Below are 15,680 nucleotides of genomic sequence, written 5' to 3' on the forward strand. Positions count from 1 at the left end.
CAATCCTGTCATGCCTCTTTCAAGTCGACAAGGTTTGGGTAGGCGCTTGTAGGACTAATATCATATTTCACAAAAGTGGCTGTCTTTTTCATGATGTACTAAAACGAATGACAGGATTGCCCATTGGGCCGTCATTCCAGTGTGGGGCCTGTCATTCCAGTCCCATAGCCCTTCTCTCACACCAAGGGGCTGTCATTCCAGTCAGGGGCCTGTCATTCCAGTCCCATAGCCCTTCTGTCACACCCAGGGGCCGTCATTGCACTCAGGGGCCTGTCAATCCAGTCCCAGAACAGTCTATCTGTGCCCAGACGCTTTCCTTCAAAATCCATTCCACGTTTTCTTTGCACCTTTCCCCCCCTCTAATGTGTTTCAATGGAGCCCATGGAAGTCAATGGGCATTCCAGGTTCCCATTATTTCCAATAGGCATTCAAGCCTTTCTCATTATTTTCAATGGGCAATCCTGTCATTCGTTTTAGTACATCCCGTCTTTTTCCACCTTTACCACAGGGCGCTGGCAGAATGGCTTGAGACAGCCAAAGACCTCCAAGCAATAATTCTTCCTCGTTTACCCGTCCAACCTGCATTCCTAGGCGTAGCAAGATGACAGAAGGCAAAAACCTTTCTAACAGATAGGCGCGGCGCATACCCCATTTCCAACGAGCTCAGCAGTACAGTTTTTTACGTCCCGCGACTAAAAAAGAACATCGGTCTTCTTAACCATAGGAACTACCTTGACATAACAATCGCCCCCCCCCGCCCCCCTCATCAGCTAGTAAGGGCAAGATAAGGGCTGGAGGCTTCGCATAACACCTCTAAGCATGCGCACACGAACTAGGCATGCTCAGTAGTATTATCAAGGCATGGTTGCTCGACAAACGAGGCGTGTGTTTGAGGAACCGTGAGGGCCATCATGTGAGTAACACTCGGCGGGGTTGCTGGGGCCCGGCCAGACTCAGCTCCTGGGAAGCAGGTTGGGGGCGGAGAAGCCGCTCCGAGGCTCGATTCCTTTGCAGGGAGGAAGACAGCAAAAGCAGCGGCAGCGGGAGGTGGAAGTGACACACAGGCTGGCGCCTCTAAGGGGAGGGGTTACGGCAGGGCGAGGCGAGCGGAGGCCGTGACTTTTTCGTGGGACCTCGGTAGGAAGGAGTTGGGGTGCCATTTCGGGGAAGTGTAAAGGCAGCCCACCCTATGGAGGCTTGTCAAAATGCCCCGCTGTGGCTGGAATGGCTTCTTTGTCTCGTCTTATAACTGCCTGCGGCGTAAGAGGATTTTTAGTGAAGAGGGAATGAAGGCCGAGCAAGGGGTGGGGAAGGCGCTGCTGCTTCTGCATCGGCGTCTCAGATCAAATACATAACAGCGCCCCCGGAGGCTTAGATGCCGGCGCACTTCTCAGTTTCTCACCTGGGCATGAGGAGTCTCAGCCTTGGCTCTGCCTGACTGATGGTCCTCTGGGAATGGCGCCAAAGCGCTCACAGTCTGAGCGGGATGCCGCTGCGGAACAGCTCCGGCTGTGTCGAATCGGAGCGCTTTCTCCGTCTGCTCTGCCTCCTGGTCTGGGCTTCCTCATTTATGCTTCTTTCTTTCCACGGTGGCCAGTCTTCTCAAGCAAAAGCCTCCACTGTTTGTGACAGAAAAACATAACATGGAAGAATCAGTTTCTCTGCTGACAGAGCTGTCAGTTCCTGAGAGACCAGGTACCCTGGTAGGTTTGGGGTGGAACCATGCAGCAAAGGCTGTATAGAGATAGTTGCAGTTGTCTTGTCCTCAAGTTACATGCACATTATATCAAGCCAACAAAATATCAACTCAATGCTGTCCAGTTTCCTGCTCACACCCTGGAAACCTAGTTGGTTTATAAGGTGCTACTGGACTCAAATTTTGCTCTTTACTACACTACCCACCTGAAACCAATTTCTCACTGTGTCAGAAACACAAACAGTTAGAAATAGGTGTAGGCGCAGGACAATCTATGGAAGAGGACTGAAAATCCACACAAAATAGTAAGTGCAGGAAGTGAGCCAGTCTTCTTATATGTATACACATTCACCCCTGCTCTGAATAAAAATAATGTCTTACTGAATGCTGGAGTTTCCAAAACTGCATTAAATCACACAGAAAAGCTGAGTGAGGCACTAATTTTAGGACATGGGGAAACAGCCAGAGATCCCTTCTGTTTTGTGTGCCCAATGTTAAATCTCAAGAGGGCTCCAGTTGGTGGTCTGTGTTACTTCAGAACAAAGCAGACAGACAAGTTAAGTAGGCAAGATGTCTATCTAATAAATAGTTGCTCCAGTGTTGTATCTGCTTAAGAATTTACTACCAGGGCCCTCAGCTGTAACAGTATTAAGTGCTCTTAATCAAAGGTAAATCAGGTGGCTAGAATAGTGGTGGTATACCTAGGGGGAACTCAGGAGAAGGGCTGCTCTAAGCTTACGCTCCTCAAGTGACAGAGACAGATGCATTTGAGGTGGGTAGATAGCTTCAGGAAGTTTAAAATACAGCATCCTAGAGAGAGTACATGGAGCCTTTTAATAATATAATAGAAGACTGCCTCAAATATATTGAATGGCTTGAATGGTATTTTGCACTCTGTAGTACCCTAGATGAACATAAAGTGCCCATATTGTCATATTACACAGAAAGCAAGACATATTCTTCATAATTTGACATACCCAAAGAAACAATGCATCGTAGCCTTTGGTTAAATTGTGACAAAGGAGAATATAAGGCCGGTCATCTATAAAACATGAATTGCTGGTAGGGTAGAAAAGGTGGAAACACCTAGCTGTGTTGGTCTGTCACCTAGAAAGAGTAATAGTAAAAGGCTTGGAGGGCGCTGTAACAGTAGAAACAGATATGAAAATAGAGCAACACCACTGTGTAAAAGATGGAGACAAAGAATCTTATATGGGTGACGTTATAGAGATGGAAGTGCTCAAGCTAGAACTAGACACAGGCTCAGCTGTAGTTGCACAAAAAAATCCAGAAAACTTAAGTGTGCAGCTTAATAAAAGTGTTGAAATACACTGGAGAAAATGTCTTTACATTGAAAGTGTGCACAGTGGAATGGTGAGAGTCCTTAGGCATTAGTGTTATACCCATAAAAGGACCAGCACTGTTTCAGTCGAACTTATTAATGGACATGTGTTTGGCCTGAAATTCTCCCAAAGCTTTCTGAGTGTGTCAGGAAGCCATCTTTTAATGTCAGCTGAGAAAACTTTTGTCCAGGGCTGCTTCAAGCTTTGAAAAGGACATTGAGCATCTGAGGAATATTAAGACAAGCATTATTCTAAAATGGAACAAAATTCAAATTTTTGAAACCCAGGCAGGTTTAATTTGCTATCACAAACAGTGGCTATGGAATTGGACTGAGCTCCACACTTTCATTCATACAGAGTTACCCTTCATAGACATGACTCCATCGAGCCCACACTGCAAGCTTCCTTCCACATATTTTTATTCACACAACAAATATCCTAAACCAGATGTACAATGTTTATCCCACCCCAAACAGAATTATTCCAGATGTTCCACAATAATTTCATTTCACATGCATATTAATTCACATCACAAGCATCCCATTCACACTATGAGCATCTAATTCAGCACATACAAACTCCTCACCACCCTGCCACATGTACTTTACAAGCATCCCAACTCCAACATTGTTTCTTTTTGTCATACCATAAGCGGGCCACCCTTCACCCATTCTCTGTGTCTTTGTATCAAAATAGAGAAGGTGATGTGATAGCTTTATTTGAAAAGCAGCCATGTATATGTGTGTGCACTGAATTAGGGTGGTAATTTTGGGAGAGGGGTTGTTAAGCATTCCCCCCTCCCCCATGTTGTTTCACCCTTCTAAACTGCTCCTCCTTGAAGCAGCTATTACCATGCTGCTGAGGTGGGAGGATTAATTTAGTTCAGGAAAGCTGTGAGGTGACTCAACTGGATCCTCCCATGGCTGTTTCCAACTAGAAATAGAAACACTGGGAGATCTGAAAAAACAAATATTGAGAGATCAGAGGTCCAATATCTGGCATATCATCTGCAAACACGCATGTTGGACCCTCTTTCTAGCTAATCTAACTGCTGCTGCTAGTTTTGATTCTGCCTGCAATATTCAGAAACAGCTTGCCTGGACCTGTGCAGCTATTGTGTTAATTTATTAACACTTTTATCACCACCATAAGCATTCAGATGTATTGGCTTCCTGGGGCTGCACAGCAGGTGATCTAGGCTGCTATTTGGCAGCTGCTGCAAATATGTGTTACTGTTCTCTTCTTGGTTCAGCAGCTCAACATGTGGTGTACATTGATGGTGCCCCCTGCACTCCTACCACTTCTTTCCTTGCATTTTAAATTTAACATGCCCACCACTCAGAAATCTCTCATGGTTTCCACTGCTGGCTAACATCCACAAATGGTTTTAGAGAGGATGTCATCAAACTTACCTGTGCCTTACAAAAATCATAACGTTCTTCTGCTGTTTATCCCAAACCATTTTTCTAGGTCCAGTTCCAGTTGTATGAATAAAACACCTTTTTATACAGGGTTGTGTCTCATCAACATCTAATCTTATAATTTAAATCTCTAATCTATCTCTCTGCTACATTCTTATAATTTAATCATTTGAAGAATGGTTATTTAAAGAAAACAACATTCAGTCACCTTGGAGACCTTAAGCATTCTTGTTAAGCTTTTCTCATTTTCTGACAATAAAAGGTTTTGTCACAAGTAATAGCTATATTACACAACTGCTGAAAATGAAAGCAGTTTTCTCAGTATGAAAGGTGTAGCCTCCTTTAATCTGTATGAAAAATATTAGTGTTTATAAAAGAAATACAGCAATTTTTGGATGATGCCAATACTCCTGATTCAAACAAGATAAGCATGAGAATATTCATCTAGACATTAAAATACAACACTGTTTCTGTCTTTTTGAACATGTTTTATTTGTTGAAAATTAAAAATGCAGAATGTGCGTAGGCAATAAGCATATGGAAGTAGTTAATCCTTTAATTTCTGGAATGAATTGGGGTATATAATATATTTTATGTTTTTCTTCCCTTTGCTAATGAACATGATAGAAATATTAAAATTCTTGCCTTTCTATTGTAAAATGGTAACATACATTGAAGTTTGTTTTACTAAATGAAGGAAACAGTTTTTAAAGGTGGGCTATAAATAACAGAACAAGTACTAAATGGCATCAGCTACTTTGACAGAAATATTTGTATGTGGAAATTTCATTTTTTTAAAATCTCTTTTAGTCTCATTTTTATTGGGAATTCTTACACATTGTCCTTCCCTCAACCTATTCGCACTGGGGTATTTAGATGGAAGTAAGATATTTGGCCCTGCCTCATGATCATGGGTGCAATAGAGTGGAGAATGTCTTTGTAAACTTGTGTTTACCCTATGGCATTGTTTATGGAAATGTCCTTGATACTGTATAGAAATGTCCTTGATACTGATTGTACTAATCTCACACTGTGTAATTTGCCTTGAGTCTCAGTGAGAAAGGTGGACTATATATGATGTAAATAAAATAAAAAATAAATAAATAGAAGCAACTACATATATTGTGACTATATCTATCATTACTCATGCATGGATTGTTCCTGCCAGAAATATTTGTTGTCTCTGCATTCCCAAAACTGCCGTCTAGCTGTTGAATTCAGTGGACTCTTAGCTACATTCTTGACTTATACATGCTGGGTTGTAATGTTATGGAGTTTTATTCTACTTGTAGGGGAAGAAAGCACATGGAAGTTTATTTATTCCAGGTGTCAAAACCTTGCATCCCAGTCAAAGATCACACAATGTTATCTTTTAAATTTTTTATTTAAAAGAAGTCCCATGACTCTTGAAATGATTAAATATAAAAGAATCACAATACGAAAGCACTAGCAAATGTCAATGAAATTAGAAATAAAAAGTATACATGTCATCCCTTATCCTAATTATTTTAAATTTAAAAGATAAAAGATAATTTCTAAGATTCTCACCAAAACAATTCAGAAATATAAAATATTCTCACCTCAACCCATATCTGAATGATTCAGGGATTTTAGGGTGTGGTTACACCCAGTTACCTCACATGACCTCATATGATTGTATTAAACCATCTAATTTGTTTCCTCTAACTGTGTGATGATGTAAGACACCTCTGAGCACTGAATGACACTTTCCTAAAGAATATGTGTATCAAACTGTGTGTGTCTTGTTCTTCGATTTTTTCTGTGCACGAAGCCTTTTATTCTCAAGGACTGAGCAGTGAGAATATTGCTGAAACTGTAAGAGGCAAATACATGTGTAAGGATTTGAAAACTAAAAACAAATTCTCAAGCCTACTTTGTTCAAGAATGTAAACTTTAAAGGTCAGAAGGAATCTTTAAAAACATCTTAAAATAAACTTTAAGTTACATTTTACATTATAACATGGAAATAGTTTAAATGGAAAGGGGATAGTAAGGGATATCAACTATAGGAAGTATCTGAGATTAGTTTCACATAATCAACAACATGGACCTCCCCCTTCAGTCTCCCTACTGTGAGGCAGAGTTTCCCACCAAAATTCAGTTTCTCTGCTTTGGCTGTGGTTTTGAAAGCCTTTTTTTGTCCCACCCTGACCCACAGATATAATTTTGGCTTTTTGCCCAACCCAGGAACTTGATGGGGAAAAGCATGAGCCCTCTTCCTTTTGTGCTTGGAAATGGCTGTAGAGTCTGTTTAACATTCAGAAAGAAGTAACAACTTTATTTAAGAGGTCGGGATTGAATAAGTGTAGTCAGGGGATGGAAGGGCGGAGGTAAAATGTTGATATTACAGAATATACTTCTTGTAACAGGCAAAATAGTATCCTTAAAACTCATTTTCTTGTATTCTGTGAGAAGTGTTTTACTTAGTAATTTAGTTACAGCAATAATGTTTCTTCAGGTAGTTTCTTATGACAGTTCAGGTTTTCTGGAGTTAGTCTAAAACTGTTTTTCATTCACAACAGACCTGGGGTTCTCCTCAAAGCCAAACCCTCTTTGAAACTGGGCAGGAATTAATCTTCCCTCAGAAGATAGAACCCCTCTTCTTTTTGGCCTGAAAGGGAGTCTCAACCCACTAGCCAATCACTCTTGCCCAAACACACTCCCAGTTCTCTCGTGTCTGTATAAAGTGTGCTTCAGCTTACTTTGAATTGATGTATTGTCGAAGGCTTTCACGGCCGGAGAACGATGGTTGTTGGGGGTTTTCCGGGCTGTATTGCCGTGGTCTTGGCATTGTAGTTCCTGACGTTTCGCCAGCAGCTGTGGCTGGCATCTTCAGAGGTGTAGCACCAAAAGACAGAGATCTCTCAGTGTCACAGTGTGGAAAAGATGTAGGTCATTTGTATCTACTCAGGAGGGGTGGGGTTGAGCTGAGTCATTCTGTAAGAGTTTCCCAGGGTGTGGAATGCTAATGGCGGGAGGCTTCACTGTATCCTGAGGAGGTTCTTTTGCATATGGATTGGTGCTTGATGTGCTAATCTTCTCTGCAGGGCTATTGTCGGGTGTGGAGTGTTTTGTTGGCCTGGTGTTTTTCAGAACTGGAGCCCATGCTCTGTTCATTCTTAAGGTTTCTTCAACAGGAAAGAAGAAACCTTAAGAATGAACAGAGCATGGGCTCCAGTTCTGAAAAACACCAGGCCAACAAAACACTCCACACCCGACAATAGCCCTGCAGAGAAGATTAGCACATCAAGCACCAATCCATATGCAAAAGAACCTCCTCAGGATACAGTGAAGCCTCCCGCCATTAGCATTCCACACCCTGGGAAACTCTTACAGAATGACTCAGCTCAACCCCACCCCTCCTGAGTAGATACAAATGACCTACATCTTTTCCACACTGTGACACTGAGAGATCTCTGTCTTTTGGTGCTACACCTCTGAAGATGCCAGCCACAGCTGCTGGCGAAACGTCAGGAACTACAATGCCAAGACCACGGCAATACAGCCCGGAAAACCCCCAACAACCATCATTACTTTGAATTCTTAGATAGACTTCTTCCTCAAGACAGTAATACTACAGTTAAGGCAAAAGAATCTTTTCCCTTCACTCTAAAGTGGAACCTATCTGACTTTTCTTGCTAAACTCACACTAAAATCCTGTCAGAAAACAGCTGACAGCCTTCAGACGTGTTCTAACTGATTAATCAGAGAAGAGGGAGCAGCCTCTCATTCAAGATCTCCATTCTGGGAAATAGTTAACCTTTCTCATCCCAGCTCTCTCCTGCTGTTAAGTGCAGTCCATCACAATAGTTAAGGTCTGTATTCAGTCTACTATTTTGCTAGCAGCCAACATGAACACAAGATGGCACGACCAGTAAATAAATGAACTAGATTCTCATTTGCTGGAACACTGCTGGAAGCTTATAGAAAACGAAATTACAGAAATTAAGTTGCAATTGCTGATGAATTGTTAAAGTACCATCTATGAGGAAATTAAGATGATAATACTTCAGAAGAAATAACACTACAGACATCTCTTGGTAGAGAAAACAGCATATCTCAAGATCCTTATGCTTAAGGAAAGGAACAAAGGTTTTTCTCCATGTTACTCTCTCCCCACCCTTTAACTGGCTTTTCTTTCACTTCCATTTATGTACAATTTTCCCAAGTATGATACTCTAGAAGACAGAGGCAGACTACAAATAAACAATTAGGTGAATTCCTAACTAAATTACTTTGTAGTTTTAAAGCATTTATATGGGTTTTATTTTCCCCAGTCAATATTCTGAAACTGTAATTTTTTTCCTATAAGGCCTCACAAGACAGACCTATATCATGATGTTCCACCAACCTGCTGGCCCATTGTGTATTCTCCAGATTACAACATTACATTTATGGGCCTGGAGAAGCTACATCCATTCGATGCTGGGAAATGGGGAAAAGTCATTAATTTCTTGAAAGGTAAAGTAAGTACAAAGCTGTGGACCTTAATGGTACTATTTTGATGTTTTGTTACAAGTAAATTTGCAAGACGTATTTTGTGTGTGGTATTTTTAGTCATATGGGCATGATTCTTACGATTTTATGTTGGGTGAACAATTTGTATATAGTCCTGCTTTGTGTATAATATACTCTTCTGTGATAATATAAATATATTTGTATGCATTTATATATCAGATACATAGTTACCTGATTAAGACAAAGACTTTTTCAGTGTGTAACTCTTACAGGCAACTGTCATATCAATCCTGGCCAGTGGAAGGCTGCTATTTGGCTCACTACTCATCTTTGGCTCATATTTTGGGCAAGGGGCTTGTGCAGGTTGTGGCTTGGATGAGATGGATTATCTAGACCCATTTTAACCAGGATTTAGGCTGGGATTTGGGACTGAAACAGCCTTGGTTGCTCTGATGGATGATCTTTGTCAGAGTGTAACAGGGGTGTGCATCCCTGTTGAATATTCTGGACCTCTCTGTGGTGTTATCAACTATGGTATACTTCTGGAGAGATGGCCGAGTTCGAAGTGGGCGGGGATATACTGTATTTCTGTGTTTCTATTCTTATTTAACTAACCAATTCCAGAAGATGATGCTGGGAGACTGCTGCTTAACCCTGTGGCATTTATGTTGTAGGGTCCAGCAGGGTTTCATCTTGGCCCCAATACCATTTAATGTCTACATAAAACCATTGGAAGAGATCATCAGGGAATTTGGAGTAAGGTGCCACCAGTATGTGAATAACACCCAGTTCTACTTCTCTTGATATTTGAGTCAGGTGGATCTGTGGAAGTCCTCAGTGGGTTCTTGGAGATGGTAATGGGTTGGATTAGGGTCAGTAAAAGGAGACTCAGTCCAAACAAGGCTGAGGTGCTGTTGATCAGTAATGAAGCTGTGTGAAGAGTTCAGTCAATGTGTCCTGGAGGGTGTTGCGCTTCCTCAAAGGAGCAAGTTAGTAGTTTGGAGGTACTGCTGGATCCTGACCTACACTTGGAGGCCCAGATCTCCTCTGTGGTACATAGTGCTTTTTATCAGCTTCAGTTTATATGCCAGCAGTGATTGTTCTATGAAAAGTATTACTGTGATGCACTCTGCACAGGGCTGCCTTTGAAAGTGGTCTGGAAACATCAGCTGGTCCAAAATGCAGCAGCCAGGCTACTATCAAGGACAAAATACAGTGATTGTGTTGCCTGGTGCTGAAAGACATGCACCAGCTGCGCCTATCTTTCCAGGCATAATTCAAAGTGCTTGCTTTTGAAGTACTGAATGGCTTCGGGCCCAGGTATCTGAGGGAGCACTGCCTTCCTTACTGCCCCCCCCTCCAATTAAGAACTGCCTCACAAACCTTGCTCTCCATGCCTTTGCCTTCAGTAGTACCACCTTGCTTGTGGAATGCCCTTCCTTTTGAAGCTTTCTTGGCACCTACACTGGTCTCTTTTCTGTTAACCCAAAGCTTTTAATTAACGGCTCTTTTAACATCATCATCATAAATTTTATTGCATTAGCTCATAGCCTTAGCAAACAACACCAGGAGAAAACTGCAATACAAACAATTTCAATACCAATTAAAACCTTTAAAATGTCTGCTTAAAATTAAAATACATAATAATTAAAATCATAGCAATAAAATATAAATTATAGGCAATTTACTGTTCCAGCATAATACTTAAAGTTTATCCATCAACTGCACTAGCATAGTAGATGGGTTTGACAGAGTCTTTATCATCCAGGGGCTAAACTTTGCCATTTGTTACCCATTTATTTTTATCAGCAAGCAATATTATAAGTCTGTTGTGGTCTGATGTCCCTGGATATTGTGATAAAATTTTCCCAAGATATTGTTCACATTCTACTACAAATCTTAGGCACCAGAAAACCACATGGATTAGGTCCTTCATAAATTTCCGGTCACAGGCAGACACATTCATTATATGAGGACCCATTAGAATGATCTCTTAACGTAGCCAGTTGTAAAATATACAAATGTGCTTTCCTGTGCTCGAAATTTAATAGATTAGTAAAATAAGATGGAAGGATTAAAGGGGAGATTGCAAACTACCTATAGAGAGAAGCTGTTCTCAGGATACCCAATAATGTAAACACTTATATTCAACAACCTTTGTTTTATTAATTGTTTTGCTGCAAAAAGTCGTCTCCTTAAATAATCCTTTGAAAATCCAAGTTTGGCTACTAGATTTCTTTTGACACCATTTTAGTGTTCTTTTAGTCTGAAAGTGTTACTTTAAAGCAATTGGTAATTTATATTCTTATAATGTGGCTGGGTTTCTAATCCTGGATTTTAATGCTGGATTTCAATTAATTATAGATACGTAGAACCGGAAGGTACCCCAAGGATCTAGTCCAACCCCCTTCACAATACAGGAAATCCACAGTTACTCTCCCAGTGACCAAGTGGCAATTGGCATTACATTGTGCACATAAGAAAGGGCCACAAGAGCCAAGCGCTGGTTCCTGCTTCCCTGTTCTCTCTCTCACAATCTGCCTAAGTTCGTACTGAGTCGTAGAGTTGACACAGCCATTTAGCCTCTGGTCCACCATCTCTCAAGGAAACTTATCCACCTAAAAACAACTCTCTCCATTAGGAAGTTATTTCTAATGCTGAGCTAATAACTCTATTTGTTTAATAACCTAAGAACCCGTTTTTTTGTGTTTAGCATCTCCTGCTAATTTAAGCTCATACTGAGTTTTAGCCTTTTTAACACTCTCCCTACAAGCACTAGCTATTTGTTTATATTAATCTTTGGTCATATGCTTCTCCTTCCATCTCCTAAATATGTCCTTTTTAATTCTCAGCTCATTAGAAAGCTGTTTATGGAGTCATCCTGAGTTCTTGAGGTGCCTTCTCTTTTTCCTTCTTATTGGAATTGCTTGTGGTTTTGCCTTCAATATCTCACTTTTAAGAAACTTCCACTCATCTTGAAATACCTTCTCTTTGAGCATTTCTAACCATGAGATTCTACCCAGCATTTCTTTGATACTGTTGAAATGAGCTTTTCCAAAGTCCAACCTATATGTATGACAATGCATCATCTTCCTATTATTTAATCATGAGAGCTTTGGGCTTGTTCAGAAGCTAATGTTCTTCCCCCCACTGATAAGGATGGTATCTCTATTCAGATTCACATTTTCTGTTTGAGGATGTGACAGGCCTGATGGCTATTCCATATTATCATAATGTTACACTATAGAAAAAAGGAAGTACAACTATCAGAATTTTTGGACTTGGATTCATATAGTGCTAGCAAAATGAAGGCAATCAAAAGAAGGGGGGAAATGTGGAAATAAAGCAGGCACTATCATAGAAAGTGGTATGCAACAACAGATTTCTTTAAGTTTGCAGATTTTTTTTTTATTATTCATTTATTTAATGGTCCACCTTTCTCACTGAGATCCAGGGCCGGTGCCTGGGTTTCTGGTGCCTGAGGCGAGATACCTACTTGCGCCCCCCCCCCCCCCCGCTAACCAATTTTAAAAAAACAAAAGAAATGTAGGAAAAATGAAAAGCACAAATTTAATTTAATTTTTATTTCTTAATTTAAATTTAAATTTTTAATGGTGTGAAAATAACAACAATCTTTGTTTTTCTTATTGTGAGCCAAAAATCTATTTTGTGAGCAGAAACAGCGACTTGCATTGAAGTTTTGAGCACACCTCCTTTTGTGCGTGTGTGTGTGTGTAAAAAAGTTTCCCTCTCTCTTTCTTCCCATCTCTCTCTGAACCCAGAGACTCTTGGCAGTAGAAGGAGGGCTTCTCTTACAGGGCCTGCTTGGAGGAGAGAGATGTTTGGAAGGGGGAGACTGAGCTGAAGCCTTCTGTTTCTTTCCAACCCTCTCCAAGCCTTAAAATATTGATCACCTTTGTCAGAGATCCCTTTCAGGAACTACCCTCCATGCTCATCCTTCTCCTCTCCCCCTTGGGTTTGAAGTGAACGGCAGCTGACAGCTAAGCTTGTGGTGTATAAATATTGAAATAAACTATTGGGGGAGAGGGGGAAGGTGGGGTGATATATGTAAACTAGGGAATGAGAGAAGGAAGGTGATAAAGAGGGGGCGCAGTGCGGGGTGCTGCTCTGCTGAAGGCGGAGCAGTATTGAGATCAGAGAATAGCAAGGGGGAGAGAGAACGAAAGGGAGAAGCAGGGAGGAAAGTAATAGAATTTAAAACAACAACTTTAAACCCAACAACAGTGATTTGCTCCTACCTGTCGCACAGGGATTGAAAGGGAATTGTGTGCGTCTCACCTCATTTCTTCCTTCCTCTGTAGCGGTGCACACACAACCAGCCACTCTTTCCACCAAAAGCAAACGCCCCCCCCCCAAAAAAAACCCGAGGAAAGGTGAGAAGTAGAATTGATGTCAGCCGGGGAGGGGGAAACGGATGTACTAAAAGGAATGACAGGATTGCCCGTTGGAAATAATGGGAGAGACTTGAAGGCCCATTGGAGAAAATGGGAGCCAGGAATGCCAATTTACTTGCATGGGCTCCATTGAAATGCATTACAACACAAAAAAAGAGCAAGAATCCAGTAGTGAAGAAGTGTGCTGTGTCTCATGAAAGCTCATACTCTACCACAGATTTTGTTAGTCTTATAGGTGCTACTGGACTCTTGCTTTTTTCTACTGCTACAGACAAACACAGCTACCCATCTTGATCTATCAAGACAGACCCCAGAGTGGAATGACAGTCTGTCAGACTATGGAATCCCAGTTATCTAGAGTTCGTCTCCCCCCTTCTGCAAGAAGCACAAAGTTTCTTGATTCCAAATGTTTATTGAAAGACAATGCTCAGGATACAAGTGTCCATATTCCAAGGACTAGGAAAGCCTTGGCTGAACGAAAGCTTTGTTGAGAATGACGCACAAAATGAAAGTAACGACACTTCAAACACCCATTCCCAGCCTTCCCCCTTAGTCCTGTCTAGAAGGCCTGGGAAGGCGAGGATGTCAAGGTTGGCCGGAATGGTTTGATAAGAATTCTTCGCTCCCATGAGTATACGCGGCCTGGACAGCACCTGGAGGGAGAGAACTAAACAACTACAGATTATAACATGAGAACATGGCGTAGCTATGGCTTGAGAACTGACTAGCAAACTGACACTCTGACACAGTCCCTGGGAGAAGAATCAGTGGTCTGGGACTGGAATGGCAGTGGGTGTGGAATGACAGGGGGTGTCATTCCAGTCCCAGAGCCCTGACCCTATTCCCAGGAGCAGTCGTTCCACTCTTCGACCTATCATTCCAGTCCCTGAGCACAGGTTCTGTTCCTAGGGGCTGTCATTCCACTCTGGGCATTGTCATTCCAGTCCCAGAACACTTCTGCTCCTCCCAGGGTCTGTCATTCCAGTCTGATGCCTGTCATTCCAGTCCCAGAACGCTTCTACTCCCAGGGGCTGTCATTGCACTCTGGGCATTGTCATTCCAGTCCCAGAACACAGCCTATTCCAAGGACTGTCATTCCACTCTGAAACCTGTCCATCTGGTCCTGGAGCACAAACTCTATAGCTAGGGACTGTCATTGCACTCTGGGGGCTGTCATTCCACTCCCAGAGTATTCCATCTGGTCCCAGAGACCTTTATGGAAAATCCATTCCACATTTTTTTGCAACTTTTTTTGTGTTGTGATGCATTTCAATGGAGCCCAGGCAAGTAAATTGGCATCCCTGGCCCTCATTATCTCCAATGGGCCTTCAAGCCTCTCCTTTTATTTCCAATGGGCAATCCTCCTGTCCTTCCTTTTAGTACATGGCAGGGGTTTGTACTATTGGTTTGTGCTAATACGTAGCCATTACTAGTTTGCTGGATGCAGGAGCATATCTGTTTATTTGTAGGGTCAAAACCAGATTTGAACAATACTTTAGAACCCCACTCATAATAATATTCTAATGAGCTATGAAATCCTCTAATTTGTGCATAAATATTTGTGGATTTTATCATTCCCCACCCCTCCCCCCCAAAACAGATATACCAGACAAAAAGAAACCTCTGAAGTAAACTTAAATAAAATGGTGCTGGGTGCATTTGGCATTTGATTGCACTTTTAGCCTTCTGGGAAGAAGGAAAAACGTTAGCCTCCAACTGAAAATATAAAAACCAGTACTTAATCAAAATCTCTCTCTTTTCAGACAGAGCATGCAATCCCCTGAAAGGCTGAGGACGGAGGGGAAGTTTGGTAGCCATACTAACAAAATTGAAGAGAAATTGTAGACAAGTACAGAAACAGTAGTATGTTCAGATTAATAGAAATGTATTTGTTTGAAGAAGGAAAAAATGTGAATGATCTGTTAGCCAGTATACTGATAAAATAAGACTGAGTACAGATGATAATTTCTCATAATGACTCCTAAACAATACATGAAAGAAGCAATTTTTACATATTTCCCCTCCCTTTGACCAATCATGTTTTCTAGGTTATTGAGTACATTTCAAAAACCTGCAAAACTTGTATTTGGTAAAAAGAAACTATAATACAACAAACAAAATTCAAGCTACTTTTTCTCTGGATTAATAACAATTTTATGATACTGTTTCTGGAAAAAAAGTTATCATTAAGTACCCAACTTAAATTTCAGGTAAGCAACTTGATCAGAAATGGAAAGTGACAGTAATAGCTGTTTCCAGGCTTCTACAAATTAAATATCAACAGGGGGTTCACAATATTAAATGTTCCAATTAATCCTAAGCATTC

The 15,680-nt window shown here is 41.2% G+C and overlaps 1 protein-coding gene across 1 annotated transcript in view; it reads left to right on the plus strand.

The window, feature by feature from the left end:
• Positions 1 to 870: 870 nt before the first annotated feature.
• Positions 871 to 15,680, plus strand: part of HDAC11 (histone deacetylase 11) — a 51,089-nt gene continuing 36,279 nt past the window's right edge. The window contains exons 1-2 of the mRNA XM_054975178.1: positions 871 to 913; positions 8,794 to 8,942. Of these exons, the coding sequence (XP_054831153.1) occupies positions 912 to 913; positions 8,794 to 8,942 (151 nt within the window). The 5' untranslated portion in view covers positions 871 to 911. The remainder of the gene's footprint in view (positions 914 to 8,793; positions 8,943 to 15,680) is intronic.

This window comes from Eublepharis macularius, chromosome 4, assembly GCF_028583425.1.
Source record: "Eublepharis macularius isolate TG4126 chromosome 4, MPM_Emac_v1.0, whole genome shotgun sequence".
NCBI lineage: Eukaryota > Metazoa > Chordata > Lepidosauria > Squamata > Eublepharidae > Eublepharis > Eublepharis macularius.